The sequence below is a fragment of the Crinia signifera genome, chromosome 3, assembly GCF_055691185.1.
Source record: "Crinia signifera chromosome 3, ASM5569118v1, whole genome shotgun sequence".
NCBI classification, from domain to species: domain Eukaryota; kingdom Metazoa; phylum Chordata; class Amphibia; order Anura; family Myobatrachidae; genus Crinia; species Crinia signifera.
This window is the reverse complement of record NC_139219.1, coordinates 150,928,924-150,953,765: the sequence shown is the minus strand read 5'-3', so window position 1 is coordinate 150,953,765 and position 24,842 is coordinate 150,928,924. Positions and strand designations below refer to the sequence as shown.

Here is a 24,842-nt window from a genome sequence, read left to right as displayed (position 1 = left end):
TTTCTTACTTCAGCAGTTTTCGACTGCACCAAAGTCACCACAGTTTGGCAAAAAGGGGCATCACCTCCCAGAGTAGGTCTGGAGATGATGGGTTGCACCAAGGGACCAGTAAGTCAGTAGGGATGGCTCCTATACAGTAACATCCCTTTGGTGTCAATTATCTGAGGATCATACCCGGGTGCAGCCTGCACAACCCTAGGGATACCACTAAACTATAATATCCTCCCTTTGTGGTCTTCTTAATCATTTGGTAGGAATAAATATATGCTTTATATGTGTTATACTATTTTGTATTTGGATTGGATTTGGCTAGTTAATTGAACATACAGTATAGAATAACATTCCTAAATTCATATTTAATTTTGCTCATAATGTCACTTACTTTTGTGTCGCCATTTATGTTTTTTTCTGTAAGCTTTTGGGGTGGTAATAGGTGGTAGTTGTGTGCAATGGAGGTTAATCCACATGTCAGATAAATATATCTACTGAATGGTTCATTGACTTGTAGAAGCAGAGATAAGACAACACAGTACAATCAGTAAACTGCAAAAGGTACAGGATGTAAGGATATTCTAGTTTTAGGCTAAAACATACAGGGCTGTGCTGGTGCTTTTAGTATGACAAGTACATTTTCTCATATATTGCTATAAGGTACGGACTGACAGGGAACCAAGGGATTCACCGGTGGTCCCTGGTAATTTTTGACTCTGCCCACTTTTTTAGGGGGTGGGGCCTGACAAACTTTTAATGAGTTAACGCCATCGGCCAGTCATCCCGCTACTGACTGACTCAGTGGCTGAAAAAGGACTTTGTTATTACTGCCAGGCATTCATCCGCTACTGTCTAACCTGGCAAGGGTGGCAGATGCAAGCTGGGAAGCTGATTTTCCAGATTTCCAGAGGAGCTGTGTGGTTGTGCATCATGTTGCCTCATGACATCCCATTGCATCATGATGTTATGGTGCATCGTGACATCACACACTGGAACCGCCCCCACTACATTTCCCTGGTGGGTCCTTACCATTCCAGTCAGACAATGATTGCAATTACTCAGTGGTGGCAGCAGGATAATTAATAGAGCAGTGGTTTCACAGTGTCCATTGTATATGGTGGCCACAGCAACACACTCAGGAGCACATCTGCTATGGAGTAGATGAAGTGAAAGAAGTGCATGGATGTGCAGTAGACCAGGGTTGCCGACTTTAAGATTCTGCTCTCCGGGAGAAGCCCGGAGAGGAGAGTTTCACCAGCCGCTCAGGGGGCGGGGCTTACGAGTGACATCACTAAGCCCCGCCCCCATGCTGGTAAAACAAGGAATTCACAGATTTCCGTGGAGGGGGCGGGGCTAAAATGGCGCGATTGTGTCGTTTTAGCTCCGCCCCCTCCTCTGAGCCCCGAGGATTGCGGCATTTTAATGCCGCGATCCGGGGGACAGCGGGGGTCCCCCCTGAATCCGGGAGGGTTGCCCACCCTTCCGGGGGGCCGGGAGGGGGTCCCGATTTTCGGGAGACTCCCGGAAATTCCGGGAGGGTCGGCAACCCTGCAGTAGACAGGTCAGAGGTATGGCATGCTCTGGGTCCTAGTGTTGACAGCTTCACTGGAGAAGATAGACAACGCAGAGTGAATCTCTCTAACAGTTTATAGTTAAATGAAATCAAGTCAAAACTCACTATGGCTTTTGTTGACAAGATGACTGACTGGTGTAATTTAGTTTTAAACAATTAAATGGTCCATCATAATGTTTTTTTTTTATCCAAGTATTGTAATGGTTGTGGACAGCAATTAAGTAATTGATACAATCTTCTTTTATATATATTCTAATTGGTATTATATTGTTTTGAATAAAGATTTCTACATCTAAAAATAAAACCTTAAAAAAGCTTTGTCTACAATATGATGCCAACATATGTAATTGTGCATGCACTGGCTATGATGTACATCAAATAAACACTTTCAATGTGTTTCCTTTCTCAAAATAGTCGTACTTTATTAATTTGAGAAATTATGAAAAATTAATATGAACATTAACTTTTGAGCTACGCTACTTCTGCAAATCTGATATTTTCTTGATACAACATAAATAACAATTTTCAATTCAATCATTCACAAATAAGAACACACAACTAAAACAAACACAGCAAAATAAATAACTATCTCAAATAGTGACAACTACTTTTCTTCTAGGGCACCTTTTGTCACTGTCCAACAATAGTTAACAAACATATACTGTAAGTGTTCTGTTGACCACAAAGAGGTTTATTTACTAAGATGGTAGTACTAATAAAGAAGGGATGTTGCTATGGGCAACCAATCAGAATCTACCGAGGTGTGGCCTACAACCCCATTGTGATGCCACCGCAGAATAGTCCTGCTATTGCCTCGTAGTATTTGCTCCTGTGATGCGAAAGCATCATTGGTGCGCAATGCTGCATAAAGCTGCAAATTATTTGCAGCCTTCCCATAGAAGCATATGGATTGCGAGAGCCTGTGTACACTCGCAATTGCTAATCTCAGAAGCCAGCAGCACCATTGCGCATGCTTCACTTCAAGGCTGTAACATGACACATCGGTATATAGAGGTTTATTTTTATGTTTTATGGGGAATAACATATTTCTCACGTGCCCACACTAAGTTTATATAGTTTCAACTGAAGTAACATTAGGTATTTTTTTTGGCTTTTTAGGTACTAAAACCCAGATTAGATTAGGTCATTTTAAGTTGTGTAGAAATTAAGTATGTTATTCCCCATAAAGCATAAAAAGAAATTTAAATTTTGAGTGTAATGGGAAAAGATTAAAATAGGTTAGAACCTAAAAATCTTAGGCTTATTAATAACTACAGTATGTTTGTATTCGAACATAATGCATAATAAATGCATAATGCATAATGCGTAATAAACTGTTTTTGTTCAGTCAAATTTTTTTGTTACTTACATTTTGCCTGGTGTTTTTGTAAGAACTACCTCTATTAATTTTGAAAATGTTTCGATAGAGGGCCTTTTATTACACAGAGAAAAATATAAATATAACTTAGTTAATTGAGTACTTTTTGATGCAGTTCCCTTACAAATGTAATGTCCTCTAAATACATTCCAAATTTGTTGAGGTTATTAAGCAATTATTTTTGAAATCTAAGCAGAATTAATTGACTCTTCCGTATTCTTTATTCTCTTGTGCTTACTGTATTATGGTGTACTTTCATATTTTTTACCTTTGGTTTAAGTGTACTTTTGTATGGCCATAAATATACAAATATACTTTAACAAAATTCTTTTCATTCTATTTGAGATTTCTTTTTAGGAGTCTACATTTATTTGTTTTCCATGTTCTATTTTTGGAAATAGCAGCAGTATGTCTTTGCACATCTTGGGTGCCTTACCAAAAATAATCTTTACATTATATATGGATTAGGTGCTGAATAACTAAAATGTGTTATAAAATTATATTTTCAACACTTGTAAGTTTCTACTTGGTAACTCTTTTATTATTTAGTCTTTCTATTTCTATTTCTATTATTATATAATAATTAAATTAATAATAATAACCTTTAGTTATAGGGTGCCATAAGTGGACCTCAGCACCGTACATAGGAAAAAACAATGAGACAGTAGTCAAGTAACAAATAATACTACAACTCTCAACACAGGCACTGATACAAAGGGTATATTTGGTAGTTTCAGCATAAACTGAAGCCTGTACCTATTAGTGTGGGCAACAAATAATGGATCTACTGTAGGTTGTATAAAGAAACAAAAACAATAGAAGTGTGGAGTCTAGTGGAAAATGAGGTGTATAGTGTAGCTGGTGTGCAAGAGAAGTAATGAGGTAGTAATACTAAGAGGGAAAAGGGCCCTGATCATTGAGCCTATGTCTAAAGGGAAGGTGGGAGACAAACACAAGACAAGGAGTGGGCCAATATAAGGGAAGCTAAGGACAGAAATGGATATGTTTTTATGAACAGGTTAATATTCAGTGCCTGCTCAAAATAATGCATGCTGGGGGGATAGTGTGATGGAACTAGGTAAATCATTCCAATACTCAGGGAAACTCAGGAGAATCCGAGGATTCTGGAGTAAAATGTTGTAACCAGAGGTTAAGAAAGGCAGCTGTCATTTGCCATCCAGAGGGGGTGGAAGAGAGTGTGATGTGGTTAGAGATGTAGGAACCAGTGGAGTTAAAAACAGCATTATCTGTGACATTGAAGAGTTCAAAGAGGATTATGTAGTGGAAGGGGAACCAGTGACTTGGCAGAGATGGGAGACTGGTGTGGAGTGGAAGGAGAAGACGAAAAGTCAAGCTGCAGCATTTATGGCCTTATTCTGGTTCACTCTCAGAGGCAAATTTCTTCTCAAAGTAAAAAGACCATGTGCACTGCAGGTGGGGGGGGGGCAGATGTAACATGTGCAGAGAGAAATAGATTTGGGTGAGTTTTTTTGTTTCTGTGCAGGGAAAATACTAACTGCTTTATTTCTACACTGCAATATAGATCTCACTTTGAAGAAAGTCCCCACCCAAATCTAATTCTATCTGCACATGTTATATATGCCCCCCCCCCCACACACACACACCTGCAGTGCACATGGTTTTGTTCATTTGAGAAGGAATTTGCCTCTGAGAGTGAACCACATTAAGGCCCTGAGTACTGATTGAAAAGGAGGAAGGATGTGAATGACAGAGTCCAGTGAAGAGAAGGTTGCAGTGGATGTGGTAGAGAGGAAACCTTTTCTTACATTTAAAAATAATATGTTACTGTTAATATTTATATATTTACCTTTTAAATGGGCAGTGTAATGCATATGCATGAGTTGCTTGTGCTGGACAATGTAGGCACATGGGCAGGGTGCAAGTATACATAATGTATTGCTGCATTGGGCAGTGAGAGGGCACTGAAACCCTATTCTTAAACAATAGTCTTCTGTTGTATTAATTGTTTTGTGTTTTTATATAAATCCTACCTATGCTGCAACACATTATTAACCTATGACTGGTAGAGTACATTCAGGGGTAGATTAAATTAACAATTGACTCAGAATTCATGCTTCCATAATGTGAGTTATTGGCAATACATTGCACCATAGAGCTGCAAGCAAAGGCAAGTCATAATTGCCCTCCGATAATTACCTGAAGTTGTGCATTGCTAGGTACGGATGGAACGTAAAGCTGGGTGCACACTATATGATCAGTTAACTTGGGTGCTTTACTATTATTGTGAGGTGTTAATATATACACTTGGAAACCTGCCAATTTAGATAATTTTTTTTTTTATTACATATGTTAATAAAGTATTGATTTTATATAAAAAAATATAATTTTGAGGTAGGAAAAGTGCACCTCTGTTAACTGATTTTCTAAGCCTTCTTTGTTATGACTATTTTGTAAATAAAACCAGAGGACAGCACCCCCAATTACCTATGTGACAATATAAATCACATACAAGTGGTTATTGTAGACTCCTCCACCATTAATAACATAGACATACAGTATTATCCTAGTGGGGGACTCTTTTATCTTTTCAATGCACAGTCAATATATGATCTAATGTATGATATTCCATTCCAATGTGGATCAGAACAATATATTATACAATCATATACTGTAGTTTGTATCCTGAATCCCTTGTACTCAGGCATTGTTCACGGATTTGTTCCATTGGATGCACTGTACATCCAATAGGATGATTCCATGGGTAATGTTGATATACTGTAGTTACACGCAGTTTGAAAGTGCACATTGCACCATTCAACAGTGGATTGTGCAGTATGTATGGCTGATTTGTTGCTGGGTCACATGGTCTACTCTGTACCTACTGTAGGTAAACTCTTGAATAATCTGCCCCTAGGAGTTAACTAAACTCATTACTCCAAACTACTTACCTTGAAAACAGTTACTATATCTACATTAATCCATATATTTTAGTTGTTTTAGAATTTAGCTGTAAATAGATACAATATGTAAAGTAATAGATTTAGTAATATATCTACACATTTTATATGGAAACAGATGTTGCTTCTTATTTGTACTGTATTTGTACCTTTTTTATATAAAAAAGGAACTTCCAAATGGTAGCAATTAACCATCAATAATTTACGTTTATTGTTAAACTATTTGAACACATACAGATATGGTACTTTACCGTCAGCCCTTGTAGCTGAATGTGTTTGCAATGGTTTAGATGTTTTTTGTCCTATACTTGATGAAAATATGTACTGAAATTTATGTTCTGTTTGTACACCAGTTATACAGCGGTGGCAAACACAAAATAAAAAGATCATCTGATATATTTTATAAGCTTTATATCAGCTTTTGTTATTAAAATATAACCAAGAAAACATGACATTTTATTTGTCCTTTTCTTATAGTTATAGAGTATTAGACCATACCGCTAAAAATCTAAAGTATGTGAATAGTTCTGTTTTTATTGGTAGGGAAATTATTATGCAGGGCTGGTTCCTGACACCTTACAATGTCAGATGATTGGATGTCTTATCACTGAGGTGGAAATATCAGCATACTGCAGATCACATAGGAGTCACAGCTTTTAGCATACATTCAGCTTCTAAAATGAACTGGTATAAATCTTTGGAGCCTCACTTGTGTTGTTATGTGTAGCACTTAAGGTACCTTTGTACAGTATATGTATAATAATATTTAAAATACAATTCATTGATTTACATAAATGTAAAGCAGTAGATATAAGAAGAAATAAAACATTTTATTTTGCTGTTTTACAAGATTTATTTGGCTTGCACTTTGGTGCTATCCTTAAGTAAACAGAGGCATAGAAGTAATAAACACTCTAAATAACACTAATAATAATTTTACATTATCTACATTTAGCAGACTAGGAGGGGGTGTAATACAGTACCCCTTTTCTCAGGCTAGTACTTTAAGGGGGGGGGGGGTGTGAAACGCTCACTTGGTTTAATGAGTGTTGGATGATTAGTGTGGAATTTGGAGACCATTTAACTTAATGTAAAACCCCTCTAGCATTATCTTTTGAAAGGTGTATCAAACCTTTGTGAGAGATATAGGGCCAGATTCTCTAAGTTTCAACAGTGATAAAATTGAGAGTGATAAACAGCCAGCCAATCAGCTCATGTCTGACATTTCTCAAACACAGTCTGTGGCATGGCAGGTAGGAGCTCATTGGCTGGCTGTTTATCACTCTCCATTTTATCACTTTTGAAGCTTAGAGAATCTGGCCCATAGTATGTTAATAGTTGTCTTACATTTTACAGGCTGTTTAAAAAATGACATTTGGAAGGTAATTGGTTATATTATTATATTATTATCCTTTGTTTATATGGTGTTGTAAGGGATTTGCAGTGCCCAATTACAAAGTACATAAACAGTGACTTACAATTGAATACAATAGAGGACAGGTACAGGGTACATAAACATAGCTGTATTATCAGTAGAGGACATTGAAATAAGAATCAGCATGGCAAAAGATGGTTTAAGTTGTAACAGGAAAAGTCCATAAGGGAAGTGGGCCCTGCTTGTGAGAGCTTACATTGTACAGTACATGGGTGGTTTTACTCTCCAAGCTTTGACACACATGCTGCATAGTACTAGCCTATACTGTAGTTCTCAAAGTTGTACACATAAGGGTACACATAAGGTGGTTTAGCAACAGTTTCCAGCTGTCATTTCTCTATTGCATCCTTGGAAATGCAAAAAAAATCTGGTTTCTATAAGCAACACCACCACTTTTTATTTTTAGAAGTTATAGAAAACTTGCTCCATATTTTGAAATCCAATTGCTTGGTAACCATATCTGTGGGTATACATATAAATACCAGTTTATCACAGACATATAAATACCAGTTTATCACAGATACTGCCTAATGAATTACCAGATTTCAAAGCTTTATAGATATGATACTCCACAGATGCGAGATATCACTGTCTTTTGTCTGGGAGCTGCACTGTTGCAGGAGACTATCCCCACAATCCTCTGGGGTGCACAAAAGTCACAGCTGGAGAGATGACAGATGAGTGACAGATGACTAAAAGGGCAGTTGGAAACAAGAGTAGCATTAGGAAGGGTAGCACCATCTTGTATGGGGTATAGGGGGTGGAAAAGCAGCTACAGAGATAGAGTGACATTATTAGCATTACTAGCAGCAGGGAATAAATAGGTTTCATGCTGGAGATATATTACTTGAGTGATGCTGATGCCTGTGACTACAGCCATACTATGAGCAGGGATGCCGACAACAACGCCAGGCCCCAGCAAAAAAGGGGGCATGACCAATAGGAGGGGGCATGGGCAATGGTAGGGGCATGACCATGCTCTTTTAAAAAGAATTGCAGAGGGTGCGGGCTGTGTGCGGGAGCCGGCCCTCTGGTGGGTGGGACACCCGCTTCGGCAGAGAGAGGACAGGCTGCTGCTGCCTCTCTCCCCCTCTCAGGACATGGCACTGATCAGCATATGCTGAGCTGGGGAGAGAGGCTGTGGCGAGGTGCCAGCCTGTCCTCTATATTCCCACTGCCTGGCTCACAGCAATGGGGCAGAGGGGAGCGAGCCCTGGACCCCTCCAGAAGATCTGGGCTTGGGTGAAAAGTACCGCCCCACCCCCACCCGATGCCACTGACGGTGAGTACCCTGTACCAAAGGGGAGTTAACATTGAATCCACCTTGAACCCTTATGTTAAACAGTTCTTAAGCTGTTTTTTTGTTACTGTGCAGGATTTTAGTCATTAGTCTAAAGGTGCCTACATACAGGTCTGATTTAGGGTGAAATCGGGCCAAATCGGTGTTTGACATGTGATCAGATACGATGCGCATTCCCATGTGCATCAAATCGGATACTGTAGATCATACGTGCAGCATGCATTATCTATCGGAATTGGATCATCAGCGGCACATCGTGGGTGTATCCCCTTATACTCCTGTGGCACTTCCCTGGGAGTTCTTTCACATAAAATGTATAGGTTATAAAAAAAATGGCACATCAAGTGCCAAATTGGAAGGAGCTGCAGGGTGATCTCAAGGAAAGAGAAAAGAAAATCAACCTGGGTTGATTAGGAGCGCTTCCCACCAGCTGCTCTTTCAAGGGTTAAGCAGCTGCTGTAATAGGAAGTAGTCAATTCCCTTACAAAATACACCGGAAAAAAAAGCAAGATACAGGTAGCAGCGCTATAAACTTTGAACCAGTTAATAACAAGTGAATCAAGTTAATAAAATATTATAACAAATGTAATATCATCTGTAAATAATGTTTATCCAGAAAAATAAAGTGATTGTGTCCCAGAATAAAAGAAATAGAATCCAAAATAAATCGTGTATGTTCCTCACTGAGGTCTCCATCCGATACGTTTTTTGATCGCCTCTACTCCCAAATTGTGTGGAATGTTGGAGTAGAGGCTCTGTACATCCAGGGTCATAAATGAGTATGACTCCTTCCATTTGATGTCTCTGATTAAATTAAGAAAATGGGTCGTATCTTTGATGTGAGACCTCAGTGAGGACACCCGTGCTTGAAGGTAAGTATCTACATAATGGGATAAATTAGACGTTAAAGAACCCACTCCCGAAATAATGGGACGCCCAGGGGGTGCAGTGATGGATTTGTGGATTTTGGGAAGGTGATAATAAACAGGAATAACCGGGTGCTCAGTGTATAGAAAACGAAATTCATCCTTCGAAATTATATCAGTGAGGGCTTTCTCCAATAACACCCTAAGATCTTTGATGAACTTCGGGGTAGGGTCCGAGGTCAACTGTCGGTATGTAGCTCCATCACTTAATTGTCTCGTAGCCTCATTCACATAGTCCATAGTCCATAGTTTTTCATTCTCAAGGAAAAACTGGTCCAACGTGTCCCTCAGACAAGTCGGACCTGTGTATGGGGGCCTTAAATAATTTTAACTCTAGCCAATAAATGCTGTCTACCAATCAGCCACAATGAGAATTCTAATACTTTATATTGGAGATATTATTTCTTGCAAGTTCTAGATTTGCCTTTTCATTTTGCACTGCCTACTGTAGATCAGGGGCTTTTCCCAGTGGCTTTGGTTTCCTGCAGGATATAACCATTCTTGCCGGCTCTCCATGTGGATGATGGTTACTGATAAGATGTGTGCATTTTGGTCATTACAGCTTTAACTCCCTGTACAGTGGTCAATTGTCCTGGTGGCTGTGTCTGAAATCACCCGATGGATAAACACGTTCTTGTCTGCTGTAAGTTTAACTATGTCTACAAATTACATGTGTCTCACTAAGGCTACCACTATACATTCTGTAAAGGCTGCTGTATCCCAATTAGAATATTTTAATATACTTTACATTGCTGGCTGCCTTATTGAGAGGTTCCCAGTGGCATCGGACTCACTTTACCACTTTTCAGCATATCCTGTAATGTCAGCTGCCCACCCCAAGCATGCATTGAAATGCCTGCTAGGCATTCCCCTGATTCCACAGGATGAAAGAAGCAGTCTCTGCAGGCCACTGTTCTGTTTCAGGGGTGGGGGACAATGGGTAATTAGTGCCCTTTTCCCATTGCTCCTCTTAATGCCTGGCTTCCAGGCTCCTCCTGGGGAAAGGAGGATAGGTGTTCGGAGACATCAGATGCTCATTGCCTGTAGATCATCTTCATGCCAGGTTCTGAGGCTCCTCCAGGGTTGGAAGGGGGCAGTGTCAGATGTACAGGGGCTTGCAAAACAACTGAGGGGACATCAGAGGTGCTCACTTTGATATGGAAGGACCGTGAGAGGTAAGTAGAAGGAATGAACTAGGCAGCAGTCCAGCTCCTGTGATGCACATACACTGGTTTGGTGTGAGTGCAAGTAGTACTGCCAGGGAGATGGCACACTATATTGCCACAGTCCCACACCAGCCAGTCCTCTGCTGTTATGCAAAAAACTCTCCATTATTAAAAATAAAAATAAAAACAGTCTGTGCGTAAGTGGTTACATGACATACCAGCGCATACTGCTCCACTGATAAAAAGTTAGTGATTTATATGAATTTGAAACGAGAAGCTGCAGCAATTCAGATGCCAACTGGTGCATTACTAACAGACTGCTGGCAAAAGTGCCTTCTCTTTCACTTTGTGTGTTTTTGAGACATTTAACTAATGAAAAGGAAACTTGTAAGAAAGTAATAGAAATATTTTGACTACTTACACACAAAGTACAATATACAATTACACAAAGCTTTTGATGGTTTATGTGACAAACTGTCACTTATCCGAACACAGTCCCATTTAATTCACTTATAAATGTTTTTTACTTTTTTTGTTGTTTTTAAATGACCCCTACCTGTGTTCCCAGTGTGAGACTGCTCTTCTGCAGAGATCTTTAAATGAGGTTTCAGTTTTTGTTCCCTAGAGTTCATTCAAAGCATAAATGTTTCATTTTTGTCAATATTCAGAAAATGTCTGTCATCTCTCCCAGTTTTGTGCACATGTTATACCTTCAGACATCTGTCACAGCTTCATGTTCCTTTTTTCCCCAAACTCAAATTTAAGGCATTTATTTCTTCAAATTTTGACATTTCTCGAAAAGATTAATAGGTGCTAGGGTTTATTTTAAATGTGATCTACTATATACAGTCAGTGATTACACAGTACTGACAGGAAATAATGGTTTTCATAAACCACCCGCTACCCAAATGGACAGTGATTAACTGGTGTATATTGCTTATCCCATTTAGATATGTACACCTTTTGATAACTGTATTTAGAATACTGTAAAGTACTCAAAAACTTTATTTTTTTTTCCATTGGAGCTAAAAATACATGTTTCTAGACTTGCAAAAAATAAAAACGTGGAGGAGTGTTTTGGCAAAATCAAGAAGAACCTAAAACCTGAAGGTAATCGGAACCTAAAACCCAAAATGCGAAAAGTGGCCAGTGCACATCCCTAATAAAACCTGAACAAAAATGCCCAAACACAGCCCAACAGCCCTGAATTCAATGCCCACAAATAGTACCTGACTGTCAATCAGTTAGGTAAGCGCAACGAGCAGCTTTGCTGTTAAACTTTGGCACTTGCAGTAAGAACATACTGTATGCATGCATAATGTATCAATGATCTCTCCGTTGCAAAAACATCATCATAGAATCCACCATCCCTTCTTTCATAGGCGTTAAAATAAAGTTTTAGGCAATAGTATGTATTTTAGAACTAAAACAAATCGATTGTCTATTGTTTGGTCTATTGTTTGGTCGGTTTTTGGACAATTTTTCAAAATCAACAATTAGTAAATCTCCAAAAACATGACTGTTTTTCTGGTATTCAGTTTCATATTATTTTTGCCTTATTTTTGCAAATTTTTTGTTGGTTTTGACTGATGTTGGCCTAATTTTACCCTTAGTAACGCTCCAACATGCAAAATTTTCCAAATAATACACTTATACACTTATGCACTTATGTATGTATATAGTGAACATATATCCTGAATAGTTAGATGCCACAAATGAATACAACTGTACTCACCACATGCTGCTTGAACAGCTAGTTTGGTTTGTGCCCAGCACCAATGACAATTTGCTACCAGTGCAGATAGATACATTTTAGTTATGGTGGCAATATCTAATTGTCCCCCAAATTACCTATTTTAAGGAACTGCGCAATCAATAACTACCAAAGGTTTAAAAAGCTTTATAACTCATATAACATATACCCTGCTGTTTATTACACATTTAAATCAATTTGGTAATGTCCAGTTACAATTTATTTTACTTTATTCTAAATAATATTTGTCATGAATAATATTTGTGGCCAGTTTTAGACTTAAACTCAGCATGAACTTCATTCTTTAGTATATAACTCTGGATACTATACCATGTTATGTTTGGTGATCTACAGTATACTTGCATGGGATCTATTCTGAAGAAATGCTATTGGATGTACAGATGTAGTGTAGATTAGATTACTTTGAATACTTTAATAAACCAGTGAGAAGATGAGACCAGAGCTGTGTAGTAATTACTTAAATTAGTTAATTTCCAATCCATTCATTTGAAAAGTAATATATTCCCAAATGTATGCTTCACTAGCTGAACACTCATCCCAATGATATATAACTTCATTTATTTATAATTAAGTGTTCACTTATACGTATCTAAAGTGTCATCATACAAAAATGAATGCTTATTCTTTAAAATAGAACTACAGCTACACCATACCAAGGTAATGACATGAAACGTGGAATATTCGGACACTTTAAAGTACTCTACACAGTTTAACATTATTCAATATTTATTTTCCGATGATACGACATATTCATACTGTACAGCATTGAGTGCAGTGTAATTAATGATAGCATAGAGATGTATACCCACCAATTTACCTTCATTTTACAATCCTATGTTACGTTTTCCTCTAGTCTATATTGACTAATCAAAACCCCCTGTCTCATCCTGTAATCTAAAATATCCAACTATACTATAAAAAAAAAATAATTATCATTGACAGAAGTGGACTGTGTATTATCTTTCAGGATGGACTTTATAAACTGATAGAAATGGAAGAGAAAAGTATAGCAATAAGCAGAATGCTTTTATCAAGGAAATATGTGACTGGTCTGTAAGAATATGGCGGTGACAAAAAAATTGAGTACAAGCTGTGCTCAGAGACACAAAACATCAGAGCAGGGGCACCAGAAGACATTTTTAGGTTGGGTGTCAAGAAGCAATGTAATTTTGGCTCCCCTGCCCAGATGTACTAAAAATCACAACCCTAGGCAGCTGCTATGATAGGAGCACATCCCTACAATGTACAAAGGTTATCACATCAGTGATACCTCTTCTTTATGCTACAGCCTTACTGTTTTTGCGCATTCATCAATGTGGCTTTTATTGGGGAGGGATCCAAAGGCAAATCAGCAAACCAACCACAAATATGGAAGTGGATTTTAGTTATATACAGTAGATAGATATCTATCTATATAAAGATATCTATCTATGTATATATAATTTCTCTGACCCCTTTAGAAGTGTATTTAAAGTGGATTAAGATTATTAGTATTTATTATTATTATTATTATTATTATTATTATAATATTAATAATAACAATAATAATAATAATAATACAATACAACTACTACTACTAATTCTAATAATAACAGGAACAAAAAAAGAATAGTCATTAAAACCCATGAATAAATGGGCATAGAGGGTGATTCTAATGTAATCGCTCCCCTGCATGTTTGCACAGGGGAGCGATGTTTTGCAACTGCGTATGCGCATAAAATTTATGGGCATGTGCAGCAGCGTTGTGCGAGCGGCCATTGCAAATTGATTACTCACCGGCTGCTCGCACACAGTAGTGCGTGGGGGGGGGGGAGCGTGGGGCAGTGAGCCGTGATCCCACCCATGGGAATGCCCAGCATTTTATGGGCGTTCCCATGGATATTCAGCAATGACGTGGATGCAGGCAGCTGACTTCAGCGGATGTCAGCTGCTTGTTCACTTCCTGTACAGGCACCTGCAGATCTAAGACACCAGAAAGGTGTCTTAGATCTTCGAGCTCTGTAGAAACCATTTGATTGTCAACGACCATCAAATTATTTTGCCCCCACATGCAAGGCTGCGAATGGATGTTTATGCTAAACTAGTGAGATCATTGTTCAGGGGGTGGGTGTTCCTGTGGGCATTTAGTGGACCCACAAAGCTGCAAATTTCATAGCTTTGTGGGTCAACCAGTATCACCCACATAATGTAGAGCATAAAACATAAAACAGTCAATAGCGGTGAAAGATGTTGACATTAATTATCAGTTGAAGTTCTTTTTTTGCTAATAGTAGAAAATAATTTTGATTATGATCTGATTTAAACTATCAATGATAAGTGAATTAAAACAATATTATGGGAATGTTCTCATTCATTATCATATAAAGCAATGAAAAGCATGGAAGGTGTAATGGCCATGCCTCACAGTATGTGTGTAATTTGTTTGATTTCTACCATGGCCCTAACTGTGCAGAGTTTGTATATTCTCCCCATGCTTGCGTGGGTTCACTCCAGGTACTTCGGTTTTCTCCCACATTTCGAAAATATACTGGTACTGCAGGTCATTGTTTACAAACAAAAATTAACCCAAGAATGAATGTGTGTGTAGATGTGTTTGGAAATATAGATTGTAATCTCGAATGGGACATGGACTGATGTGAATGTTCAACTATTCTCTGTAAAGCACTGTGGAATACATATGCACTATGTAAATAACTCATAATACATAAATATGTCACTATAAAGGTTAATGTAAGGCAATTTAAGAGCAATAAATAATTCTCCTTCCATGATATGGTTAAATTGAAACGAAGATCTCAGGTATCGATTTAGCACTTATATGACATACATGCAGCCGCTGCTGAAAATAAGTATACAACATTATTGGTATGACTGTGTGACCTTCTCATTAAGGTACGTCAGGTTTAATTTCATAAGAAATATAAATATAAATCAAATGCTGTAACTGTGTTTAAATGTATAAAAAAATGTGTTTAAGGTGTTTGTTATACAGTATACAATACTTTAAACACTTTTTGATGATACATGGAAGCTTGGCTGTGCAGCAGGTATTTGCATCTTCCATTTGTTTCATAATGGAAAGACAGATATATTGTCACATATGTACAGTAAAAATGTGTTTGTGTAGATGTATGTGTACTGTATTTGTATAACTATATCCAAAAATAGAGTATGACATGAGTGCCCATAGTGCATTCAACCAAATCAATGTTTATTTTAAAAAAGCATATGTTAGGCTCACCTGAAATCCCTTTGCTGCCGATTCTAACACATATCATTTCTAGAAATACAATCCCATAAATGCTGTTTGACTTTATCTTTGACTGGTACTTTGTCACCCTTGGCCCTCAGACAGTACATCAAGATTAGAACCACCCAACATGTTTCTCTGCAACACCAGCTTCATCAGGGATGTAGCATTGAGGTCATTGTGCTGAAATTGTACATCACAAACCTTAGCTGTCAAACTATATCATACAGCTAAGATAAGATAATGGCCTCAAAAAGGCTACAAAAACATGGTTGGTAACCCGATAGCAAAAAGAGTAATAATATTTACTTAATACAATCATATATTATTTATGAAACCGTTACATAAAACTTGAAATGTAAATTTGTACTTTTAAAATTTTCAATTTTGGTAGACATATATGTAAGTACTCTATTGTAAATTTTGTAAATCAACATATATATATATATATATATATATATATATATATATATATATATATTTTTATATATATATATAAATTTTGGGGTGCCCTATGGCTTGTGACCACTTTGTTTAAACAGAAATTGTAGAGGCTCTGCACTCACTAAATTAACTGATATTAATAAATAGTGGGGATTTAGTTCATGAATTGATCAATGCATTTAAGCCTGCAGCCCCCTTCACGGGACCCCATTTTTCTGCAGGTCCTAAGATTATTGCTCAAAATGGCTACATAGCTATCACATAAAGTTGAGATGTTTAGTGTATAATATATATATATATATATATATATATATATATATATAGAGAGAGAGAGAGAGAGAGAGAGAGAGAGAGAGAGAGGTTGGTTGGAACTGGCACTCAACCCCTTTTTACTTGTAGTTGCCCTGGTGCCTTCCTCAATTACTCCAATCCAGGAGGAGGGTAGATAGTGATGTGAAGAGGCGGCACTCTTAGGTCTTTGAAGAAATATTTCAGGCGAGAAACACCATAACTTATATCAACGTTTCAGTTTTATTATAAACTTATATACATATATATATATATATAGATAGATAGATAGATAGATATCCACTTGTGCCGACATTCCAATCACATCAGCTGCTCAGGTACCACTCCGCAATATACTAAGAAAAAAGAAGTGTAACAGCACTAAATAAGAGGTGCACTAACACTTCATAAAAATATTGTCACCATTTTAATAATAACATATTCTTCATGGTCACATCATTTTAGAACCAGCATTGGTATTACAAATAGTAAAATAAATAATGTGATGACGTATAAAAAGTACTGCATATGGTTATGTACATCCAACTGGACTGGGTAAATGTCTCTGTCCATTCCTATTGTGCCTTGCCAGATGGAGAGCCCCAAACAGGGTTATGTTTAGCTTTGTGGGATCCTTGTGATTTTGGCTTGGTGGGAGATGCTTCATCCCATTAAAGTAAGCCTGTAGATCAGTGATTTTCGACCTTGCGGCACAAGGCACACCATGAGATCCCCACAGGGCAAAACACATTGGCCCTCATAGGAAAAAAAAAACCTATTGGACTCCATATAAAAAAACAATCACAATGGTCCCCACAGGTAACAAAAATACAATACATTGGCCCTTTACATGAAAAGTAGAGACCAGTAAATAACAATTGAACTGGAGGTGGCTGTAAACTGGTTTGAGCATCTCTAGATCTGGGGAACACTTGAGAACAGCTCAAGGCACACTAGTGTATTGTAGTGAAGGGTAGGGTAAATGGATCCACTGTAGACACTCCCAAGCTGAGTTAAAGCATCTCCAAAGGCTGGTCCAGGGATGTAGATGAATTAATATCAAAGCAGGACTGTATTAGGCACCCTCATATAGTCCACCAACTTGTTTAGCTTTTGCATCTTTTTAAAGGTGTATTTGGATTCTTATACCCTCTTCTGGGGAAAAATGTTAGTCAGGGGCACTTTAGGGGCACTTTAACAGCTCCATCACGGAACTCTGGAAATGTGAACATGGGTTCAGTGTTTGTGGGGCACATGGGTCATGGGTTCAGAGGGGCCAACAATGCGCATGTGTCCCTCACACATTGCACCCATTATAGAAATGCCATTGAAGTTACATCTGTACACAGTACACAGCATCAGGTATGTACTGTGTACTGTCTTTGGGTTAATTTGTCCAAACCTGTTGTTTAAAATGGTGGGGGGGGGGGGTGAGGCTGGGTATAGGGTCTGTGGTAATATAGCATTATCAATGAGCTTGGTACAAGCCCCTGTAGCTAGGTATGTGCTATCTTGTCATTATTCCTTTCACAAATGAATACTGAATTTAACTAACATCTCTTTATAATGTTTTATTTTATGGAAAGATATGGTCAATACTTTATACTTAAACTTACAGTTGCTAGCCACTTCTGCCCACAACAGTTCTTAATTCTTTCAAAGCCTGACATACTTTACTCTAAAGTCTAATATAGTTAGATATTCAAAACACTCCCTTTGTACAACACAAATGCAATGTTCTCCTGGCATTAAGGAAATGCAGTCAAATTCAGATATATTGTTGCAGCAGCAAATGAAAACTTTATCATTCATTTGACATAAGCAGAGTACAGTACTTAAAGGTAGTTAATGGACTATGAAGGCTATTTGTGTAAAAATAGATAAAAGACTCCATACTTTGGTAGACTATAGAAAAATAGACAAATGTTTTTCTTGGCTGAATAGATACAACACATTAGATTACAATTTAAAATATATTTTTTCTTAGTTATATCTTTATGAATATTATTTGTTCTATATTAGCTGTAATGCTGTTACTGAAGTCACAGAGTTAAGATCTGTGAGTTCTTATGATTCCATTCCGCCTACACAGCGACATAGCTGTAAAATACCAGTAACAACCCACTCTTATAATACATACATTTAGCAAATGCACTACAAGAACTGGAAATGATACCAATATATAAAAAAATAAACAACCACAGTACAACATAATAGTACAACATTTAAACAAATAAAAAAATAAGAAGAAAAGGTAATAGGGTCCAAGATACAGAATTTCATCCGATGGCCGTATTATTAAAGCAGTAGTCATTTACAATTCAAAATCAGCCTGGTTTTGTATCGTAAATGATTGCATTCGTACCTAAAGCTGTGTACACACTGATCAAGATCGAATCAGGATTAAATCGCATGGCAAGCAAAACGTATTTTATTCAGACTTGATTACAAGGCATTGTTCTCAAGATGGGTCAAACTATGTGCACTGCAAGTGGGGCAGATGTAACATGTGCAGAGTGTGCAGATTTTGGAGAGGTGTGTTCAAAATGAATCTAAATTTTAGTGAAAAAATAAATCAGACAGTATTTACCTTACACAGAAACAAAATAAATTACCCAAATATAAATTGCACTCTCTCTGCAATTATTAAATATGCCCCACCTGCAGTGCAACATGGTTTTGCCCATTTTGAGAACAAATTTGTCTTTTGATTACTGTAGATCTGAATTAGGGTCAAATATGTAAACAAATTAGCAAAAGAAGACAAAACAGCAACTTGCTGTGTTCTGTAGTATACGACAATGTGATAAGGTAGTCTACAGGGCTTGTATGAAAGAAATTATTTGAAAGAAATTATTTCACAAATGCATATTCCCTACCCATAAGAATATAAGCTCACGTGGGCTTTTCTATGACTTATACTATGATCTACTCCATTCTTCCTACAACACCTAACACTTTCTGCCATCCTTCTGCTTATTTGAGTGTTATGATTGCTGAAGTAGTAGTTTGTAAACTGTGAAGTTTCCCTTCATTGTCTTGTGCTGTAAATTAATCATTTTTTGTTTTACACATTTCTTTATGTATTTTGTTAGGGACCTTTTTGGTGCCATATAAATAAAATATGATGGTCATCATCATCATTATAATAATTATAATAATCATTTCAAAATAATCAAATTAAAAACATTTATTTATCGAAATCCATGCTTTTTGTTGTTAATTATTTTAAAGTCTTTAAAGTTTTAAAATAGAAACCTAAGAATCACATGAAATACATAATGGACGGTGTAATGGTTAGCATTACTGCATCACAGGGTTCGATTACCACCATGGCTCTAACTGTGCAGAGTTTGTATATTCTCCCTGTGCTTGTGTGGCTTTCCTCCGGGTATTCCGGTTTGCTCCTCACAATCCAAAAATATACTGGTAGGCTAATTGGCTTCCAACAAAACTAACCCTAGAATGTTTGTGTGTGCGTGTACATGTGGTAGGGAATATAGATTGTAAGCTCCACTGGGGACAGGCACTGATGTGATTGTTCAAATATTCTCTGTAAAGCGCTGCGGAATATGTGTGCGCTATATAAGAAACTGTTATTATTAATAATAATAATAATAATAATGTCCAAATTGTGCTATTTGTATGCTCTGTTTTTAATGTATGAAAAAAGTAAGTATAGCATACATATTTTAGCTAAGAGGTTTACTGGCACTTTTAGAAAATTAATTGTAAATTTTTAAGGGAATAAACAAAACAATGAAAAGATGGAACTAAACCGAATTTTTCTTTATCCATTTGATTTGTACTGCTAGTAAACAAGATTTGCTTGGGCAGGTGATTGATGATTACTGTTCCTTGAATACTTGTTGACTGTGGGATGTGGACTTTGAATAGGTTAAAATATAGGGTTGCTTGACTTCTGCAGTCATGAATAATTGGGTGATTCATAGAAACCAAAACAGTCTGATACTATGCATTTCTCATGAGTCCTGTATTAAAGATGAGGTCTGAGATCCCAAGGTGCAGATCAAACTGTTCATTACTCAGTCATAAATGAAATCTACTGTGGTTTCAACCTTTTAATCACTTGTTTTACATCAAGTCGCTAAAAAAATCCTCTCTACCCATGGAGGTTAATCTAACACAGCTGTAAGCTTGATGCTCGTGGTAAATTATATATAATAAAGTTTATTTTATTAGTGAGAACTGAAGAAATGAGTATTTTATATACACAGTGTGATTATACAGTAGGTTCATTTTGATGGAATTATATTTATACTTGATACAGAAATAAGTAACAAAATATTATGTGCAAGTAAAAATTCATGGCTGTTTATGCAATGCTATGTATCTTTGAGTTTCGCTTTTGTTTTGCCATTGCACTTTTTCTGTAATCATAGAACCCAAAATGTCTAGTAGATTCCTACATTTAAAGGCCCTTGCCAAGATACCCGAGATAGATCAGCCTTCCATGCTTGGACACAGGTGAATTCATTAGTACCTCAATCAATTTGATTTAACCATCTATGCTGAGCCATACAGTATATACTGTATGCTTAAAGCCTGGCCTGTTGGGGTGCCTTGAGGACCTCATTTGGGAACCTCTGACTTAGGTAGTAGGCAACAAAGCTTAATATTTTGCAATCCACAGAGCTATAGTGTTTCACCTAGAGTATTGATGTATTTTACTTTATGGTATTGTTCTCTAAAAAAAAAATTATGTCCAAATCCACCACTAGGGACTCGGGAGTAGAATGAGTTGAATATTATGTAAAAAAAAAAAAAAAGTTTGGAAATTGTCTTAAGTCTAGCTTGGACAGGACAACAACAATAGTGTCAAAACACATACTAACAGCAGTTACATGTTTGAGCTTGTAAAGCAATGGAATGATGGCTTTCATGTCATAGTTAATAATGTGCATGTTCTGATTGATTTTCTTATTATTTTCTTAGGAGAACTTGTTTTTCGATTAGTATTCAAAATGAATCAATTAACATCAATCAAGAACTGCCTAAAGAGGCAGAGATTGGTGGAATTAATAATCTAATCAATTCTTTTGATCTCATGTAGGTTGCAGCAGTGGGAGGACATTTAACCTACACTATCTCATATGACACAGATGTAAAGGAGGATGCTGCAGAAGTAATAAATGCCCCAATTATCTATATTGAGGTACAGAGTTTTCTAGATTTTCTACTTCCCATTTTTGTGTTTTGATTTTGATCCAATAGTGTGGATATTTGTTTGAATTGATAATACAGAACTACTTTAATAAATGATAAGTTTAACCCTTTGACTGCCAAGTTAATTTGGCAAAATAGGTGTGAAAATTGCCAAGCAAACATTTTTATTCATCACAATGACCTGTAACATTTACCTTATATAAGAAATATAATCTATTTTTGTCACAATATTTTTTATTTGAATTTGTATAACAAATGTGAGGGACACTGGCATTTTTAGCAGATATTTTGCACATCTCTCGGAGATGTCGGCACTCAATGGGGTTAACATGGGATTTTACTCACATCAAGGCACCTATTAAATGATAATTCAACAAACAAAAAAGCTCAGAGTACAAATTACTGCAGTATGTGTAATAAAGGAGACCTACTGTAAGGTTTGAAATATTTAGTGAATTGCAACATTGGTTACAAATGTCAGGGTGATCAGCACAAGGCTTAGGGGTGTGCACAAATCACCAACAACCCAGAGACTATGCTAAACTGACTATGGGGTACATTTACTAAAGCTACTGAAAATAAAAAGATGTTCATAGTAACCAATTAAATTTTATTTATCACTACTCTAGTCTGGCTTGACTGTTTTAGATGTGCCAGCTGATATATCGACAGTGTCTAGATAGACAGTCAATTAACACAAAATGATCGACATACAATAGGTTGATGAGGTCAAAAGGTTGACATGGGTCAAAATGCCGACATGAAAAAGTAGACTTGAAAAAGTCAACATGAGGTTTTTTTTTACAATTTTGTAAAGTTTTTGGACTTTTTCAAACTTTCCCATCCACATGGACTACAACTGTGAATGAAAAAGTATTCCGAACAAAGTGAGAGACCATACCCGAAGCATGGTGAGTGAAGTGAGCTATGCAAGTGTATGTGTTATACTAATTGGGGGTCCATGTCAACATTGGGTATTGACATTGACACCAAACAATGTGAAAACTCATGTTGACCTTTTCATGTGTCTACCTTCTTCATGTCAACCTTTTGAACATGTTGTCCTAATGACCTTCTATCTAGACACTGTCTATCTTATAACTCACAAATGTTTTAGAAGCTTAAGAATCTCATCCTAAGGTTTCTTCCAATTCCCCTAGCATAGGGTATACAAGGTATTGAAAGAGTAAGTCATAGCCCCTGTGAATAATATTAAAACAGTAAAAATAAAAAAACACACAAATAAAAATACAAAAATAAACTTAAACCCAATTTATATACAAGTTTATGTGAATAGAACCATCCCATACTCTTTTACCACATTATTAAATGTAAATAAAATATTATTTTCCTCGATCTTGCCTAGCCCCATTAAAAATAATAAAATTCAATTTAATCTTAATTCGTTGTAGTCCAAATGTGGTGGATTTAAATGTGCAACTGCACAATAGTTTTGTCTATTGCTAAATGTTTAAGCAGTGAATTGCCTGGGCTTTATTTTACTGCCAAACACTCACAAAAACCTTCCCACACTCGCTGCTTGTGATTGGCTGGTGGTGAGAGAGAATGGAGAATGTTGGTGCTCGTCGTACTTTTAGGGGGGTATTCAATTCTTGTTGTCCTCCCGCAGCCATCTCCCGACGGGGGAGATGGCTGCGGGGCCCTAATCAATGCTGTCTTCCCCGACAGCATTGAACAGGGGTTCTCCGCAGAACGAGCCCGACATCACAAGCTGTCGGGCTCATTCTGCCAAGAAAAGCCGGAAATAGGCGAGCTCCCTGCCGGAGCTTGTCTATTTCCGTCCTCAACTCGCGGCCACGCCCCTTCTCGCCGCTCGGAGGCCGGGACATTGAATTCCGACCGCCGAGCTCACGTCGAGCAAAGCGAGAACGGGACAGGGGCACGGATGTCGAGCTTGCTCGACAGCCGTTGTCCCTGACATTGAATACCCTTAATGTTTATCCATGTGAGGAAACAATTAACAATGCTGTACAGCTCTATTTATTTCAAGGTATATATTTTTTTTAATAGGTAAAGCAACAATCAGATATCCCATTGAAATTAGTGTTAAATGCTGAAATATTTAGAGTAAATGTATTTTAGAAAAGTGTCTTCCAGTTGACAAGTGCAGCATGGTTTTGCAAACAGGTCTGAATCAGGCCTAGTGTAATCAATCCTAGTGGTTGGCCTATAAAGGAGAACCCAATCACATACCTTTCTCTCTAATTAAATGCAGATTAATCTGGCTCTCCTATAAGTACAAGAATGGGATATTTGGTTGCTCTCAGAAATCTAATGTGAGAGCATTTTGCCATTTGCTATTGTAGCAATAATATATTGAATTGAAAAATGTTCCAGTATGCAGCAGTGACAGCACAGTTCATTTGGTGCCATTAGAATTCTGGAAATCTGTAAGGACACACTGAAGAGAGAGAGAGATAGTTCTGTCAAATTGGAGATGCCTGATTTATATTCCATTTGAAAGCTAAAAGCTAACTTTAATTTATGTTTTATGTTTAAATTGAAAATCCCATTGCAGGGTAACGGCATAAGGATTAGCAGCCTACAAGAAGAAATATACTTCCGACCATATAAAGAAAGCACACAAAAAATAGTTCTGCGTCCAGAATTCTTCAAAATGCATGGAACAGGCTATCAAGTCAGCAGGAATGACTTCATGACAGTTCTGGCAAATATTAACAAACTTCTCATCAGAGCAACATATAGTAATCAACCGGATGCCACCTACAGGTAAAAACAGCTAGCGAAGGGGGAGCCTTATAGGAAGGAATGTATTTGTATGTGTATACTGCTGTTTCTAGTCTGCGTTCCATAGACCAACCCTTAGGGCCTGATGTGTCAAGCTTCACAAAGTGATACAATGGAGAGCAACAGCCAATCAGCTCCTACAGTACCTGTCATTTCTCGAACCCAGCCTTTAACATTGCAAGTAAAAGCTGATTGGCTGGTTCCTTATCACTCTCCATTTTATCACGTTTAGAAACTTGATATATCTGGCCCTAAGTCCGGATGTTCCTCCATTTTGCACATACTGTAGGCTGTGAATGTTTATGCAATTGCAAATAAGTATGCAATGAGGACGTATATTCCCATTCCTGGGTGGCAGCTTCACTTGCTCACTTAATAAACTGCAGGTATTGCACAAGTGCATTTGCATACACAATGCAATC

The 24,842-nt window shown here is 37.3% G+C and overlaps 1 protein-coding gene across 1 annotated transcript in view; it reads left to right on the top strand.

The window, feature by feature from the left end:
- Positions 1 to 24,842, top strand: part of LAMA2 (laminin subunit alpha 2) — a 727,667-nt gene that overhangs the window by 305,554 nt on the left and 397,271 nt on the right. The window contains exons 13-14 of the mRNA XM_083176751.1: positions 21,539 to 21,640; positions 24,191 to 24,402. Of these exons, the coding sequence (XP_083032877.1) occupies positions 21,539 to 21,640; positions 24,191 to 24,402 (314 nt within the window). The remainder of the gene's footprint in view (positions 1 to 21,538; positions 21,641 to 24,190; positions 24,403 to 24,842) is intronic.